Raw genomic sequence first — 18,154 nt, 5'->3', positions numbered from 1 at the left:
AAATAAATAAATAAATAAATAAATAAATAAATAAATAAATAAATAAAGACAAGAAAAGGCACACTTTATGCCAAAATATTGGAAAAAATTCAGAAGAAAATAACTAAAATAGATTAGAATATATTACAAAATATCCACAAATATGATCATAAATGATTAGATTGGGCTGGGTGCAGTGGCTCATGCCTGTAATCCCAGCACTTTGGGAGGCCGAGGCAAGTGGATCACCTGAGGTCAGGAGTTCGAGATCATCCCGGCCAACATGGTGAAACCCCATCTTACTAAAAACACAAAAATTAGCTACATGTAGTGGTGGGCACCTGTAATCCCAGCTACTCAGGAGGCTGAGGCAGGAGAATTGCTAGAACCCGGGAGGTGGAGGTTGCAGTAAGCTAAGATAGCGGCACTGTACTCCAGCCTGGGCAACAGAGTGAGACTCCATCTCCAAAAACAACAACAGCAACAGTGACAAAAAAGGTTAGGTTGTACGCCACAAGAAAAACTAAAAGACCAGTAGAAGCCTGGTGCAGTGGCATGCACTTGTAATCCCAGCTACTTGGAAGGCTGAGGCGAAAAGATTACTTGAGCCCAAGAGTTCAAGACCAGCTAAGGCAACACAGCAAGGCCCTGTCTCAAAAACAAAAACAAAAAAGACCAGAAGAATGAGGAAAGTATCTACAACGAAGGGTTAATATACATAAAATACATGTAACAGAAGAAAGAAACTCAGAAGTAAAGCAGACTAAATCCCAACCCTGTCATTTCATTTGCTGCCTATAATGATCTTGAGAGAACTATTTAACTTTCCTGAACCTCAGTTTTCTCCACTGTGAAATGAGAGTGTAAATACTCTTGCTTACATCCTATTTGTGACTGTTTAATCAGATGATATCTCTGAAGTGCTTGACATATGGTAACGTTCAATACAGAGTAGCCATTCTTAGTAAGGAAAATATCACCAGGACATTTACAGACAAATAAGGTTACCAATAAGAAAAAAAATAAAAAGGAAACAGATAATTCACCCAAGAGGAAATATGGAAAAAATGTTTACAATAGTAGCAGTAATACAATCTTGTCAGCAAATACATAAAAACTACAATAATTTGATGCTGGGGGTTGGGGGAAATGGGGAGATGATGGTTAAAGAGTACAACAAATCTCAGACAAGAGGAAAAAGATTTTTCTTTTGACCTACTGCACAGGGTGAAGGATATCATTAATAATAGTAATACACTAAAAGAATAAATTCCAGCCAGGCACAGTGGCTCATGCCTGTAATCCCAGCACTTTGGGAGGCTGAGGCAGGTGGATCACATGTCAGGAGTATGAGACCAGCCTGGCCAACATGGTAAAATCCCATCTCTACTAAAAATACAAAAATTAGCTGGGTATGGTGGCAAGTGCCGGTAATCCCAGCTACTCAGGAGGCTGAAGCAGGAGAATCACTTGAACACAGGAGGCGGAAGTTACAGTAAGCTAAGATCTCGCCACTGCACTCCAGCCCGAGCAACAAGACAGAAACTCCATCTCAAAAAAAAAAAAAAAAACACCCCAAATGTTCTCATTACAAAAAGTGGTATTTGAGGTGACAGATATGTTAATTAACTAGATTTAATTATTCCAAATTGTAGTCATGAATCATAACATCACTTTGTACTGCACACATATATACAACTATAAATTATCGATTTACAACTAAATTTTTTAAATAATAATTTGATGCCATATTATATGAATTTAAAAAACCGAAACAATTTTAAAAGTTAATAAACAATGCAGAAGAGATAGTAAGAAAACAAAAATATTAATTCAAAGCCAATGGCACTTCAGGCCAGGCATGGTGGCTCACACCTACACCCAGCACTTTGGGAGGCTGAGGCGGGCAGATCACTTGAGATCAGGAGTTTGAGACCAGCGTGGCTAACATCGTGAAACCCCATCTCTACTAAAAATACAAAAATTAGCCGGGGCCGGGCATGGTGGCTCACGCCTGTAATCCCAGCACTTTGGGAGGCTGAGGGGGACGGATCCCTTGAGGTCAGGAGTTCAAGACCAGCCTGGCCAACATGGTGAAACTCCGTCTCTACTAAAACTAAAATATGAGCCAGGTGTGGTGGCAGGTGCCTGTAATCCCAGCCACATGGGAGACTGAGGCAGGAGAATTGCTTGAACGTGGGAGGAGGAGGTTGCAGTGAGCCGAAATTGCGCCACTGCATTCTGGTCTGGGCGACAGAGCGAGACTCCATCTCACACACACACAAAAAATATTAGCTGGGTGTGATGATGCATGCCTATAATCCCAGCTACTCAGGAGGCTGAGGTAGGAGAATCACTTGAACCCAGGAGGCGGAGGTTGCAGTGAGCAAAGATTATGCCACTGCATTCCAACCTGGGTGACAGAGTGAGACTCCATCTCAAAAAAAAAAAAAGAAAAGTCGATGGTACTATAAATTGGTACTTCCACTTCAGAAGTAAAATTGGCAATAAATATCAACACTGACAAAACTGGTCATTCCCTGCGGGGAATTTCTCCTTCCTTATTCTGAGGAGATCACTCAAAGAAATGGCTGTGCCTATAAAGTTGTTGACTGATTACTTATAATCGTGAAAAGCTAGAAACTACATTTTCAACAGAAAATAGTTAAATATAATTTGATAGAATATTAATCTATCAAAAAAGGATAAATGTGAAGATTTTGTAGCAGCACAGAAACAAAATCTGAAATAGTCTCATGGCAAGTCCATAAAGCAGAACCCAAGGTTTTATATTAACTGATTGTGAAAATATGTATGCTGGCTTGGATAAAACCCAGCAGGGAGGTTGGAAAAATAAGAAATATTCAGTTTACATGGTAAGAACCATTGCTAACTTTTTCCTTTTATATTTCTTTTAAATTTGCTTCGACAGTATATTTTTCTGACTGTTCAAGATCTGAGCACCAGCTAGGCACTATGGCTCACACCTGTAATCCCAGCACATTGAGAGAGCAAGGCAGGAGGATTGCTTGAGGCCAGGAGTTTGAGAGCCTAGGCAAACAGTGAAACCCCATCTCTACAAAAACATGTAAAAGGTAGGCTGGGCACGGTGGCTCACACCTCTAATCCCAGTACTGTGGGAGGCCAAGGTGGGCAGATCACTTGAGGTCAGGAATTTGAGACTAGCCTGGACAACATGGTGAAACCCCATCTCTACTAAAAATACAAAAATTAGCCAGGTGTGGTGGTGCACACCTGTAATCCCAGCTCCTCAGGAGGCTGAGGCAGGAGAATTGTTTGAACCTGGGAGGCGGAGGTTGCAGTAGGCCAAGATCGTGCCACTGCACTTCAGCCTGGGAAACAGAGTGAGCCTATGTTGCCAAAAAAAAAAGGTTAGCCAGGCATGATAGTACATGCCTATTGTCCCAGTTACTTGGAAGGCTGAGGTGGGAGGATCAGGTAAGCCCAGGAGGTCAAGGATGCAGTGAGCCATGATTGCACCACCGCACGCCAACCTAGGCAACAGAATAAGACCCTGTCTTTAAAATTAATTAATTAAATAAAAATTTAAAAATCTGAGCACCCTTCAGGACACATGTAACAATTCACCTCACCATGGTCAAAGCTTCAGGAGTTTCCCAACCTCCAGGTACACCAAACAGATTGGAGATGCAAGTCTGTAATTTTACATCATTCATTCTAAAGTTTAAATTCAGGAAAGAAACTTACTTTATGGGTGGCATACAAGGCACAGTATGTCTACCCTTGACTTTCTCTGGGGAAGATTCATTCTTTTCAGAAGTATCTCGAGCACTGCCTTCTTCCTCTGGCTTCTTTTTGTTGTTAGAACTTGAGTTCAAAAGAACAAAAAATATGTTTTCAATTCCCTGAAGCATAGCCTATACCCTCCTCCCCAAATCTACTGCATATGGATTAACTTTTCTCATTCTATAGGATAACAAGCATGCTTTGACCACATGATTCTTCCAATAGTATCATTACATCATATATACTAATGGCTTCAATGAGTAAACTTTGAGAAAGCCAACCTCTATCAAGATAAGAGTTACCTAGTGGTGGTTCGGAAGAGTAAGGAGGGACTCTAACTGCTCACCATCAAACGATCAAATGGCAGAGTTAATTGCCATCCCGATATCTATTCTCTTATTAATAAAACCCCAATTTCAGGAGGAGCATCAACACACTAAACTACAAGTAAGTATTGTACTTGCTTCAGCAGCCTCTACTGCAACTAGGGAATCCAAGTGACACAAGTCTAGGCAAATGAAAGGAAATTTAAGGTTTGCTGGGAAAGACTTAAGTTTCCTGGTATAGATGCTGCCCTTTTTCCTTTACTGTTCTCTTCTTCTCTTAAACATAAATATAACACCTAGAGATATACCAGCCATCTTGTGCCAATGAGACAACAAGCAAAAGAAAAAAGCTAAGAAATACAGAGCAGCATCTTGAAGAGCAAGTATGAAAAAAAAAAAAAGCTAAAAATCAGCCACTGAACCAAAGCCAGCAGCTAACCACTTTAGACAGACCTCTGTGAACAAACAATTCATTATTCTTTAAACCACTCCAGTTGAATAGACTATTACTTGCAGCAAAATATATTCTTAACTAATAAAAATATGAACAAACATCATGTATGCTGCTTGTTATTAACCATGAAAACAAAAAGAGGTAAAACCTATGCCAGCTAAGATGTGAGTGCCCTCCACGACACGTGTAACAATTCACCGCACCATGGTCACAGTTTTAGGCATTTCTCAAGCTTGAGGTGCACCAAACATATTGCAGATGTACCATTTTTAATTTTATTCTATTCAATCTAAAGTGTAAACTCAGAAGAGAAACTTACAAGTGGTATACAAGGTACAATATGTCTACGCTTGGCAGTAAGAAGTTGTGGCTACTCACACTTTCATTTTCTTAGAGGGTAGAATTTCATCAATGATTACAGGAGTGGCACATCTCTTGGCTTTCATTTTTACATGATGCTTTTCTTTCTGTTCCAAATCCTTCTGAGCAGAAAGCCTAAGAGATCTTCTATGGTAGAGAAATTGACAAAATGTATAATAAACATATATACTACAGATATCTAAATGTTCCTCAGAAATGTGAAAGGATGTCAAACTACAAAGGGCAATAAAATGGAGTGCTATTCTCTCCATTCTAAAAATCTGATCTCTCTTGTTAATAGTTTTTTAAATTCAACCATAACATTTTAGTTCTTAAATATATTGGTGTCTATAAATGTGACCTCAGTAAAGTGATTAAAAAGAAAAACTTGGCTGGGCATGGTGGCTCATGCCCGTCATCCCAGCACTCCGGAAAGCTGAGGCAGGAGAACTGCTTGAGGCCAGGAGTTCAAACAAGCATGGGCAACATATCAAGACCCCGTCTCTACAAAAAATTTTTAAAAAATTAGTCCCAAGTGGTGGTGCGCATCTGTGGTACTAAATCCTTAGGAAGCTGGGGCAGAAGAATCACTTGAGCCCAGGAGGTCATGGCTGCAATAAGCCACGATCATGCCACTGCATGCCAGCCTGGGCAACAGAGTAAGACTCTGTCTAAAAACAAATAAATCAATAAGATGAATACAAAACAAAGAGCATAATGACAGATCTAATACATACCAAAAAGTGCCCAAAACAAAAATAGTTAACTGACTACCAAGTGGAAGACCTTATGAAATCACCACCTAGGCCAAGATACAGAACACTGACAACCACTGCTATCTTGACATCAAGTGTGATCATTAGATAATTTCCTTATTGCTTTACCAAATAAGCATGTATTACATAAACATGGTATGCTAGAAAAACAAAAAATTTTGTATAATGTAACTAGACTACTACAAGTAGTCTTTTTCTGGCTTATCTCACTCAACTTTATGTTTGTGAGATTCAACCACATCAATTAACACAGCTCTAATTCATTGACTTTCATTGCTGTATAATATTCATCGTAGGGATATACCACTATTTATTCAGTCTACTGTTGATGAGTTATCTCCTCATTTTAGCTATTATAAAAAAAATAAGATTGGTGGGTCTTATGAAATCAATGTGTTTTTCTCTGATGATCAGTGAAACTGAGTACATTTTCACATGTTTATCGGCCATTTGTTTGTCCTTTTCATAAGTGCTAGTTCAAGTCGTTTGCCTGTTTTCTACTGGCTTGTCAATTCTTTACTAATTGATTTGTAATTCTTTGTATACTCTGGATATAAACCCTTTGTAGGATTCATGTGTTACAAATAGTTCCTCCCACTCTAGGGGTTGGATTTTCATCTCTTTATCTTTTAATTAGATAAATGTGCTTGAATTTATCAACCTCTGCCACCCCCATATGGTCAGTGCTTTTCTGTGTGTGTCCTGTTTAAGAAAGCTTTCCCTACTGTGCCAGCTGCGGTGGCTCACGCCTATAATCCCAGCACTTTGGGAGGCCAAGGCGGGAAGATCACAAGGTCAGGAGATAGAGACTATCCTGGCTAACACGATGAAACCCCATCTCTACTAAAAATGCAAAAAAAAAAATTAGTCGGGCGTAGTGATGGGCGCCTGTAGTCCCAGCTACTTGGGAGGCTGAGGCAGGAGAATCACTGGAACCCAGGAGGCGGAGGTGGCAGTGAGCCGAGATTGCGCCACTGCATTCTTCCAGCCTGGGTGACACAGCAAGACTCCGTCTGGGGAAAAAAAAAAAAAAAAAAGATGGCACGTGCCAGGCATGGTGGGTCATGCCTGTAATCTTGGCAATCTGGGAGGCATAGGTGGGCAGATCACTTGAACTCAGGAGATCAAGACCAGCCTGGACAACTTAGCAAGACTATCTCTACAAAAAATACGAAAATTAGCTGAGCGTGGTGCCCTGCACCTGCAGCCTCCGCTACTCGGGAGGCTAAGGCAGGAGGATTGCTTATGCCTGAGGGATCAAGGCTGCAGTGAGCCAAGATCATGCCACTGCACACCAGCATGGGCAAGAGAGCAAGACCCTGTCTCAAAAAAAAAAAAAAAAAAAAGAAAGATCAAATTTTTGAGGCAAAATTTCAGAAGCAAGAGAACCACAGAGAGGGTAAACACTAAACCCTGATTATAAACTCATACTCTGAGGCCAGGCACGGTGGCTCAAGCCTATAATCCCAGCACTTTGGGAGGCCGAGACAGGCGGATCACGAGGTCAGGAGATCAAAACTATCCTGGCTAACATGGTGAAACCCCGTCTCTACTAAAAAAATACAAAACACTAGCCAGGCGTGGTGGTGGGCGCCTGTAGTTCCAGCTACTCGGGAGGCTGAGGCAGGAGAATGGCGTAAACCCGGAAGGCGGAGCTTGCAGTGAGCTGCGATCCGGCCACTGCACTCCAGCCTGGGCGACAGAGCGAGACTCCATCTCAAAAAAATAAAAAATAAAAAATAAATTCATACTCTGGCCTGGGTGCAGTGGCTCGCGCCTGTAATCCTAACACTTTGGGAGGCAGAGTTGTGTGGGTTCACTGAGCTCAGGAGTTTGTGACCAGCCTAGACAACATGGTAAAATTTTTTCTGAACAAGAAATACAAAAATATTAGCTGAGCACAGTGGCTTGTGCCTGTAGTCCCAGCTACTCATGAGACTCAGGTGGGAAGATTGCTTGAGCTCAGGAGGTTGTGGCTACAGTGAGACATGATCATGACACTGCACTCCAGCCTGGGCAACTGAGCAAGACTCTGTCTCAAAAATAAATAAAATAAAAATTTGTCTTTTGGCTGGATGCAGTGGTTTATGCCTATATAGTCTCAGCACTTTGGGAGGCTGAGGCAGGAGGATCACTTGAGCCCAGGAGTTCGAGTCTGCAGTGAACTATGTGCCACCACTCTACTCCAGCTCCAACCTGGGTGACAGAACAAGACCCTGTCTCACAAAAAAAAAAAAAAAAAAAAATTAAGTAATACAGAAGAACAAAGATATTTGACATCAGGAAGATATAACAACTATATCCATACAAGGCCTTTGGAAACAGATTGATAAGGGTTTGAATCTTGGCTCTGAAATAAACTTGCCTTAAGCAAGCAACTTAGTATCTCTGAGCCCTTATCTATAAAATAATTAAGCATATTACCTACAACTCATAAATGTTATACGGATTTTTTTAAATTTATACCAATCACACAAACCCATATTATGAGGATTTTAAAAGCTAACATAGCCAGGCGCAGTTGCTCACGCCTGTAATCCTAGCACTTTGGGAGGGTGAGGCGGGTGGATCACCTGAGGTCAGGAGTTTGAGACCAGCCTGGCCACATGGCAAAGCCCCGTCTCTACTAAAAATACAAAAATTAGCCGGGTGTGGTGGCAGGTGCCTATAATCCCAGCTACTCAGGAGGCTGAGGCAGGAGAATTGCTTGAACATGGTGGGGCGGAGGTTGCAGTGAGCTGAGATCACACCACTTCACTACAGCCTGGGCAAAAGAGCGAAACTCCGTCTCCAAAAAAACAAAAAGTAACATAAAGGTGTCCATAAACACAGTATGGACACATAACAGATGCTCTGTCCAGTAACCATCCTTTGAACATTATTATCATAACCACCATTTTGAGATTCCAAACGGTCTTACCTCTGAGGCTGGGCAGGAGTTTTTCTTGATATGGCTGCCTCAACTTCCAGGGAAGAACAAGCGTTTGACAGAATGGATTGTTCCACAAGATTTTCTTTTTCTGCCTCTTTGTAGTAAGTGTTGTCAACTGTGGGAGACCAAAAGCTAGTCAGCACTCAAACCCCAAGGAAAATAATTGGAGATGAGCCACACACACACCCCCCCCCCCCCCATCTAAGCCACAGAATCCTTAGTTCCAGTTAAATCTTATAAGAAGAACCAGTTTATAAAAGCTACTTTGGTTGAAACAGAAATGATGTATCCAGGGCTTACCTATTCGCCAGCCTAAGGTACTACCTGTAAAAAAAGCATCCCACACACAATCTCATGACATTTCAGGACACTGATAAAGTTCTGAAACCTTCCATAAAGAAGAAAAAAAATCACTTACGAAGTAAGGAAAATTAGATAAGCACTGAATTTTTCATCAGCAATACAAAAAAATAGAAGATAAAGGAACAATGTCTTTAGTGATAAAAAATAATTTGCAATCTATAATGCTGTATTAAGATAAACTTTCAATTGTATACGAAAGTGGAACAATGCCATCTTCAAATATATAAGAACTCAAAGTTTTCCTCTCCTGTACTAATTTAAGAAAGTTTCCTCAGGATGCACTCCTGCATAATGAAGGAGTATATCCAGAAGAAAGATATAAGGTTCAGGAAACAAGGCAGAAAAGACAGTAAAAATAATAATGCTCTCCCAAAAAAGCAGTAATAACTTCCAAGGGTCATTGTCCAATATGAAGCAAGATAAAATGTGGCAGAAATTTAAGAAATTGATAAAGTTTAAAAAAAAGTAAATCCACTGATCTCTTGATGTCAGAATCATCTTTATGTGGCTCAGCAGTTATGACAATACAACCAAACACAGCCAAAGAGAACCAAGATGGGATGCAACTGCATCAGTTACTGACTTGGCATTGAACAATATTTACATAATCATAACATTGTAAATACTGCTGATATAATCATACTATCAGGCATTATGAATGTAACCGCACAAGTTAAAATAGTGGGTTAAAACAGCTACTGGGAAGACAGAGTCAGGAAGATCACTTGAGCCCAGGAGTTTGAGACCAGCTTGGGCAACACAGTGAGATCCCACTTGTAAAACAAAATATAAAAACAACAGGCCAGGCACAGTGGCTCACGCCTGTAATCCCAGCACTTTGGGAGGCTGAAGCAGGTGGATCACGAGGTCAGGAGATTGAGACCACAGTGAAACCCCAACTCTACTAAAAATACAAAAAATTAGCCGGGTGTGGTGGCGGGCGCCCGTAGCCCCAGCTACTCAGGAGGCTGAGGCAGGAGAATGGCGTGAACCCGGGAGGCAGAGCTTGCAGTGAGCCGAGGTCGCGCCACTGCACTCCAGCCTGGGGGACAGAGCGAGACTCAAAGTCTCAAAAACAAAAAAAAACAAATAACAACAACAAAACCAATAAGAGTTTGAGAAAAAGGACAGGTGATAGGGATGAGAAGAGGAAGGGGTTATTTTAACATAAACTCTAAGTATTGTGATGTTACCGTGGCCATGTTTTACTTTGATAAACCTTTTTTTTTTTTTTTTTTGCTTTTCAATATTATATAGAGATGGGGGTCTCACTATATTTTAGCCCAGGTTGGTCTCAAACTGCTGGGCTAAAGCAATCCTCTCATCTTGGTCTCCCAAAGTACTAGGATTACAGGCATAAACTACCAGCCCAGCCTTGATAAACATTTTTAACGAAATAGAAAAAAAGTGTTATGGGAACACTGAGAAAGTTAGCCAGGCATGGTGGAATGTGCCTGTAGTACCAGTTACTCAGGAGGCTGAGGCAAGAGGATCACTTGAGCCCAGGAGATCAAGGCTGCAGGGAGCTGTGATCATTCCACTGCTCTATAGATGGGGTGACACAGGGAGACCCTGTCTGCACAAAAAAAACAAAAACAAAAAACCAAAACAGAGTAAGAAAGAAACAATCAAGTAAAGGCTTCATGGAAGAAACAGCACTTAATCACATAGCATATAAACTGACCCCGATAAAGGAATTAAACTGCAACAAGATGACAGGGAAGAAAAGATAGGCCATGAAAACATAGTTCAGGCATTATTCATTTCAGAGAACAATCATTTGGCTCATCTCCTAAAAAAATATTTTTGGGGCGGAGAGACTCACACACACACACAAAATAATAGCATAGCATGTCAAGGCTAAAATAGATGCACTTATTCCAATTAAAATGCAGTGACAATAATATTAAATAATAAAGCAAGATCCAAGTATATGCTGCCTATAAAAAATGCACTTTAAATATAGACACACCATGCTAATATCAATCAAAAGAAAACTGGAGTGACTATATTAATATCAGGCAAAGTAGGTTTCAGAGCAAAGAACTTCAGTGGGGATAAAGAAGATCATTTCAAACTGTTAAAGTGGGGCCAGGCACGGTGGCTCAACCTGTAATCCCAGAACTTTGGAAGGCTGAGGTGGACGGAGCACTTGAGCCCAGGCGTTCAAAACCAGCCTAGGCAACATGGCAAAATCCTGTCTCTACAAAAAATACAAAAACTAGCTGGGCATGGTAGTGGCTTCTGTGGTCCTAGCTACTCAAGAGGCTGAGGTAAGAGGACCACCTGTGCCCAGGAGGTAGAGGCTGTAGTGAGGTGTGATTGCTCCACTGCAGTCCAGCCTGGGTGACAGAGTGAGACCCTGTCTCAAAAATACATACATATATATGTATATATACATATATACACACACATATATATATATGTGCTTGTGTATATATATGTGTGTGTGTGTATATGTATTCTTTGTTTGTTTTTGAGATGGAGTCTTGCTCTATAGCCCAGGATGGAGTGCAGTGGCATGATCTTGGCTCACTGCAACCTCCGCCTCCCAGGTTTCAGCGATTCTCCCACCTCAGCCACCCGAGTAGCTGGGACTACAGGTGTTCACCACCACACCCAGCTAATTTTTGTATTTTTTAGCAGAGATGGGGTTTCACCATATTGGACAGTCTGGTCTCGAACTCCTGACCTTGTGATCCGCCTGCCTCAGCCTCCCAAAGTTCTGGGATTACAGGTGTGAGGCATCACGTCCAACCAAAAAAAAAAAATATATATATATATATATATGTAAAAGTGGCCAGTTCATCAAGATGACATAACAATCCTAAACATTTATGCATCTAATAGTAGCTTCAAACTACATGAAGCAAAAATTATAAAGAGACAAATCCATACAGTCTGAGATTTCACTACCTCTCTCTCTAATTGATGAAACAAATGGAAAGAAAAATTAGTAAGAATACAACAGCCATAAATAATGTATAAACAGGCCAGGCACGGTGGCTCATGCATGTAATCCCAGCACTTTCAGAGGCCGAGGCCGGTAGATTACCTGAGGTCAGGAATTCAAAACCAGCCTGGCCAAAATGGTGAAACCTCATCTCTACTAAAAATACAAAAAGTAGCTGGGGGTCGTGGCAGATGCCTGTAATCCCAGCTACTCCAGAGGTTGAGGCAGGACAATCGCTTGAACCCGGGTGGCAGAGGTTGTAGTGAGCCAAAATCGCGCCACTGCACTCCAGCCTGGGCAACAAAACCAAGACTCTGTCTCAAGAAAAAAAAAAGAAGAAAGGAAGAAAGAAAGAAATCCTAAAATTCACATGGAACCACAAAAGACCCCATGTAGCCAAACTAATCCTATGCGAAGAGAACAAAGCTGGAGGCATCAAACTACCAGCCTTCAAAATACATTACAAAGCTAAAGTAACCATAATAGCATGGTACCATCATAAAAACAGACGCACAGATAAATGGAATAGATAGAGAACCCAGGAACGAATCCACATATTTAGAGCCAACTGATTTTTGACAACAGCACCAAGAACATTCCTTGGGGAGGGAACAGTCTTTTCAATAAATGGTGCTAGCTTTGGGAGGCTGAGGTGCTAGGATTGTTTAAGCCCAGGAATTCTGAGACAAGTCTGGGCAATAGAGTGAGACCTCATCTCTAAAATAAAATGTAAATTTGAAAAATCAATAAATGGTGCTGATCAAACTAGATATTTAAATGTAGAAAAATGAAACCCGACACCTATTTCTTACCATATACAAAAATCAACTCAAGGCCGGGCGCGGTGGCTCACACCTGTAATCCCAGCACTTTGGGAGGCCGAGGCGGGCGGATCACAAGATCAGGAGATCGAGACCATAGTGAAACCCTGCCTCTACTAAAACTTAGCTGGGCGCGGTGGCGGGCACCTATAGTCCTAGCTACTCAGGAGGCTGAGGCAGGAGAATGGCGTGAACCCGGGAGGTGGAGCTTGCAGTGAGCCGAGATCGTGCCACTGCACTCCAGCCTGGGGGACAAAGCGAGATTCCATCTCAAAAAAAAAAAAAATCAACTCAAAATGGATTAAAGACTGATATGTAAGACCTTAAACTATGCAACAACTAAAAACATTGGGGAGGCCGAGTGCAGTGGTTCACGACTCTGATCCTAGCACTTTGGAAGGCTGAGGTTGCAGTGAGCTGAGATAGTACTACTGCACTCCAGTCTGGGTGACAGAGTGATCACCCAGATCACTTGAGGATCACTTGAGGTCAAGAGTTCGAGACCAACATGGCGAAACCCCATCTCTACTAAAAATACTAAAATTAGCTGGGTGTGGTGGTGCGCACCTGTAGTCCCAGCTACTCGGGAGGCTGGGGCATCTGGGAGGCGGAGGTTGCAGTGAGCTGAGATAGTACTACTGCACTCCAGTCTGGGTGACAGAATGAGACTGTCTCAAAAATAAATAAATAAAGTAATAAAATAAAAACAGGTGAAATACTTTAGAACATGGTTCTGGGAAAAGATTCTATGAACATGACCTCAAAAGCATAGGCAACAAAAGCAAAAGTAGACAAATGGGATTATATTAAATTTAAAACTTTCTGCACAGCAGGGTAAACAATCAACAGAGTGAAGAGACAACTAAAGAATGGGAGAAAATATTTGTTAACTATTCATTAAAGAAGGGAGTAATATCCAGAATACACAAGGAACTCTAACTCAACAGCTGGACAAATGAGCTGAATAGACATCTCTCAAAAGAACTCATACAAATGGCAAACAGGTATGTGAAAAAATGCTCAACAACACTAATCATCAGGGAAATGCAAATTAAAAATCACAATGAGATAGCCTTTCATCCCAGTTAGAATGGATACTATGAAAAATGTTAAAAATTTCTCTGCATCTCTGAGGATGCAGAGAAAGGGGAACTCTTATATATTGTTAGTAGTAAAGTCAATTCGTACAGGTATTATGGAAAACAGTATGGAGGCTCCTCAAAAAATTAAAAATATAATTACAATATGATCCAGCAATCCCATTACTGGTTATATATCTAAGAAGAAGGAAATCAGTACATCGAAGAGATATCTATCTGCAGTCCTATGTTTATTATAGCACTATTCACAATAGTCAAGATATGGAATCAACTGAAGTGTCCATCAACAGATGAACAGATAAAATGTGGCATATACATACAATGAATACTATTTAGCCATAAAAAAGAATGAAATTCTGTCATTCACAGCAACATGGATGAACCTGAAGGACATTACATTAAATGAAATAAGTAGGCATAGAAAGATAAATATCGACCGGGCGCTGTGGCTCACGCCTGTAATCCCAGCACTTTGGGAGGCCGAGGCAGGCAGATCATGAGGTCAGGAGATCCAGACCATCCTGGCTAACCCGGTGAAACCCCGTCTCTACTAAAAATACAAAAAATTGGCCGGGCGCGGTGGCTCAAGCCTGTAATCCCAGCACTTTGGGAGGCCGAGACGGGCGGATCACGAGGTCAGGAGATCGAGACCATCCTGACTAACACGGTGAAACCCCGTCTCTACTAAAAATACAAAAAATTAGCCGGGCGAGGTGGCCGGCGCCTGTGGTCCCAGCTACTCGGGAGGCTGAGGCAGGAGAATGGCGTGAACCCGGGAGGCGGAGCTTGCAGTGAGCTGAGATCCAGCCACTGCACTCCAACCTGGGCAACAGAGCAAGACTCCATCTCAAAAAAAAAAAAAAAATACAAAAAATTAGCCAGGCGTGGTGGCAGGAACCTGTAGTCCCAGCTACTCGGGAGGCTGAGGCAGAAGAATGGTGTGAACCCAGGAGAAGGAGCTTGCAGTGAGCCAAGATCGTGCCACTGCACTCCAGCCTGGGCAGCAAAGCAAGACTCCATCTCAAAAAAAAAAAAATCAGATACATAACTCAAATAATTCTTGTACAATGGCAAGCAGTACAGTCTTCTTTTTTGCTGTTTTATTTCCCACCCAGACCCAGGTTAGGTTACATTAAATCTTGTCATAAAAAGAAAACGGTTATGTATCTGGCAATAAAATTCTATGTTAGCCTCCGGGCACAGTAGCTCACACCTATAATCCTAGCACTTTGGGAAGCTGAGGAAGGAAGATCACTTGAAGCCCAGAGGTCAAGATCAGCTTGGCTAGCAAAGACTCCTTCTCTACTAAAATTTTTTAAAAATCAGCCAGGCATGGTGGTGAGCACCTGTAGTCCCAGCTACTAAGAGCTCAGGAGTTTGAGGCTGCAGTGAGCTATGACTGTGTCACTGTACTCTAGCCTGGGTGACAGAACCAGACCCCATCTTTAAAAAAAAAAAAAAAAAAAAAAAATTCTGTTAGCTTAAGCTCCAAGAGATTATTTTTTAAGTGTAGCACATCGTTAGTTTTACATTCATCATGAAATGAATTAGCCCATTTCACCAATAATAAAGAGAACATTTAGGTAGTTTTCCCAGATCCTCAGGCTTCTAAGACACTGTCCCACCATTCTGTCAAAGAGCTTTTATCTAAGATGTTTTCTTACCTGGTTTCAAAGGTGTAACAATAGCTTGCTGAAGATTAGCCTTTCTCAAAGGAGTTTTGCCCTGAAAAAGCCCTCCAGTTCCATTCTTCCCCAGTAACTTATTCTCCAAATTGGCCTTCTCCTCTGTGAAAAGGGAAGATCATCATTGTGCAAACAATCAGCAAGGAAGCAAAACAAATCACTATCACGCACTTAAAATGCAAACTACAGCTCCGTACCAGTACACTTCCAACTCATGTGGCAAGTACAAGCAAAGTTCTAGCAATCAAAAGAAAAAGTACACATTACACATCAGACATAGACTATAAAAACAACCACTAATAAATGATGTATGATAAAAAAGAAAAAGTACAGATTCTGCATTGTGAATAACTCCTTATCTTTGTTTGGTACCCATTTAGGGTCATACAAACATGAATTAGCTTTATCTACCCCCTAAATACATCATGTTCCTCTTAAAGAAAACCGTAACCAGCTGGGCGTGGTGGCTCTCGCCTGTAATCCCAGCACTTTGGGAGGCCAAGGTGGGCGGGTCACAAGGTCAGGAGATCGAGACCATCTTGGTCAACACGGTGAAACTCCGTCTCTACTAAAACACAAAAAATTAGCTGGGCATGGGGGCACGTGCCTGTAATCCCAGCTACTTGGGAAGCTGAGACAAGGGAATCGCTTGAACCTGGGAGGCGGAGGTTGTGGTGAGCTGAGATCGAGCCACTGCATTACAGCCTGGCGACAGAGCAAGACTCCATCTCAAAAAAAAGAAAAAGAAAATAGTAATCATCAAAAACTCTAGGGCTTACAAGAGACATTGTATAGTCTTACAGTTTCCTCCTCACTGGGGTGGTGGGAGGAATAAGGGGTGTGTGAGGGTAGAGCTGAGCTATGTTTTCTCAAGAAATTTTATCTTAGATTCTACTGTGCCCAGAAGTCAGTACAAAGCAGTGAAGGGTCTGTTCTACCAACAGCCCACTGATAAGTTTCAGGAATGCAGTGAGACACAGCAATAACTACCCTGTGCATGTACACTCTGACTGCAACTGTGTAAAAAGATGTGACTATTTATCTGAGAAAAAAATTGGAAAGTAATATATTAAAATAGAGGTAGTTTTGTTAGCCAAAAGAACTCTGGCAAAAACAAAAAATAAATAAATAATTTTTTAAACTAAGGTAGTTTTGGAAAAATAGTGGGGTCATTTTTTCTCTTCCAAATTGTATTTAACAGTATTCTTATGCTAACCTTTTCTCTTTTATTTTAAAGAAAAGCTTAGAAAAAGAAATCCTCAGACAGCCCAGCCATTTCCTTAGGGTTCCAGTGAAGCAAGGGCATGGGGAAGATCCCCGCAGGACAGCTGGCCTTTGTAGTTACCCTTCCTCCCCCACCACTTCCAACGGACTACTCCTCTCAGGATCCCCACTAGATGCCATTAAAGTCCTTTTCCAAAGGAATGGCACCTGCCATCACATTTGGACAGTGCATTATACAGATAAGTACAGCTGCAATGGACTCACTTCTGTTCCCTACCATGTATTGATAGTGATTTCTCCTGATAAGGAGGATGGAGACATGAGAGAAAGAATCAAAGGGGCCTCAACAACTAGTCTCAGATATTATTTCAAAGTAATATAAAAATGTAACTACATTCTTATTTACTGTTGGCCAAGCAAAACTGTTTCTGGGATTGGGTTCTTAGTAGCATAATCCTTCCACTTAAAAATGAATTGAGGGCCAGGAAAGTGGCTCACGCCTGTAATCCCAGCACTTTGGGAGACCAAGGTGGGTGGATCACCTGAGGTCAGGGGTTCAAGGAGAGCCTGGCCAACATGGCAAAACACCGTGTCTCTACTAAAAATACAAAAATCAGCCGGGTAAGCTGGTGGGCGCTTGTAATCCCAGCTACTTGGGCGGCTGAGGCAGAATCACTTGAACACAGGTGGTGGAGGTTGCAGTGAGCCGAGAATGTACCACTGCACTCCAGCCTGGGCAATAGAGTGAGACTCCAGTCTCGAAAAAAAAAAAAAAATGAATTGAGGGAGGGGTGGCAGGAGGGAGGTGAGGGTAGTTAGAGCAATACGGCCGGGCGCGGTGGCTCAAGCCTGTAATCCCAGCACTTTGGGAGGCCCAGCACTTTGGGAGGCCGAGGCGGGCGGATCACGAGGTCAGGAGATTGAGACCATCTTGGCTAACACGGTGAAACCCCGTCTCTACTAAAAATACAAAAAATTAGCCGGGCGTGGTGGCGGGCGCCTGTAGTCCCAGCTACTCGGAGGCTGAGGCGGGAGAATGGCATGAACCCGGGAGGCGGAGCTTGCAGTGAGCCGAGATCGTGCCACTGCACTCCGGCCTGGGCGACACAGCCAGACTCCGTCTCAAAAAAAAAAAAAAAAAAAAAGAGCAATACAAGAGTTACTTGTGATACCAGAACTGTTCAATATCTTGACTGTGGTGGTAGACACATTAACCAACACAGGTGATAAAACCACAGAGAACTTAATACACATACAAGTGAAACTGGAGAAATCTGAGTAAAACTGGTAGATTGTATGAATGTCAACATTCTAGCTGTGATATAATCTATGCCTAATGATAGTATAGAAAGTTTTTATGTGGCTGCCATCACTACAGACATATTTGAGCATAGAGTTTTGCTGAACACTGGT

The 18,154-nt window shown here is 41.8% G+C and overlaps 1 protein-coding gene across 5 annotated transcripts in view; it reads right to left on the bottom strand.

Annotated features, from left to right (window-relative positions):
• The window catches only part of TPX2 (TPX2 microtubule nucleation factor), a 64,562-nt gene that overhangs the window by 26,135 nt on the left and 20,273 nt on the right, over positions 1 to 18,154 (bottom strand). For all 5 annotated transcript variants that reach the window (XM_023220389.2, XM_023220386.2, XM_023220390.2 and 2 more), the window contains 4 exons: positions 15,497 to 15,619; positions 8,584 to 8,710; positions 4,906 to 5,034; positions 3,709 to 3,828 (listed from right to left, as the gene is read on the bottom strand). In XM_023220389.2, coding sequence (XP_023076157.1) covers positions 3,709 to 3,828; positions 4,906 to 5,034; positions 8,584 to 8,710; positions 15,497 to 15,619 — 499 coding nt within the window. The remainder of the gene's footprint in view (positions 1 to 3,708; positions 3,829 to 4,905; positions 5,035 to 8,583; positions 8,711 to 15,496; positions 15,620 to 18,154) is intronic.

The sequence above is a fragment of the Piliocolobus tephrosceles genome, chromosome 20 (assembly GCF_002776525.5).
Source record: "Piliocolobus tephrosceles isolate RC106 chromosome 20, ASM277652v3, whole genome shotgun sequence".
NCBI classification, from domain to species: Eukaryota; Metazoa; Chordata; class Mammalia; order Primates; family Cercopithecidae; genus Piliocolobus; species Piliocolobus tephrosceles.
Note: the sequence above shows the minus strand (reverse complement) of the source record. Positions and strands in the feature narration are given on the sequence as shown.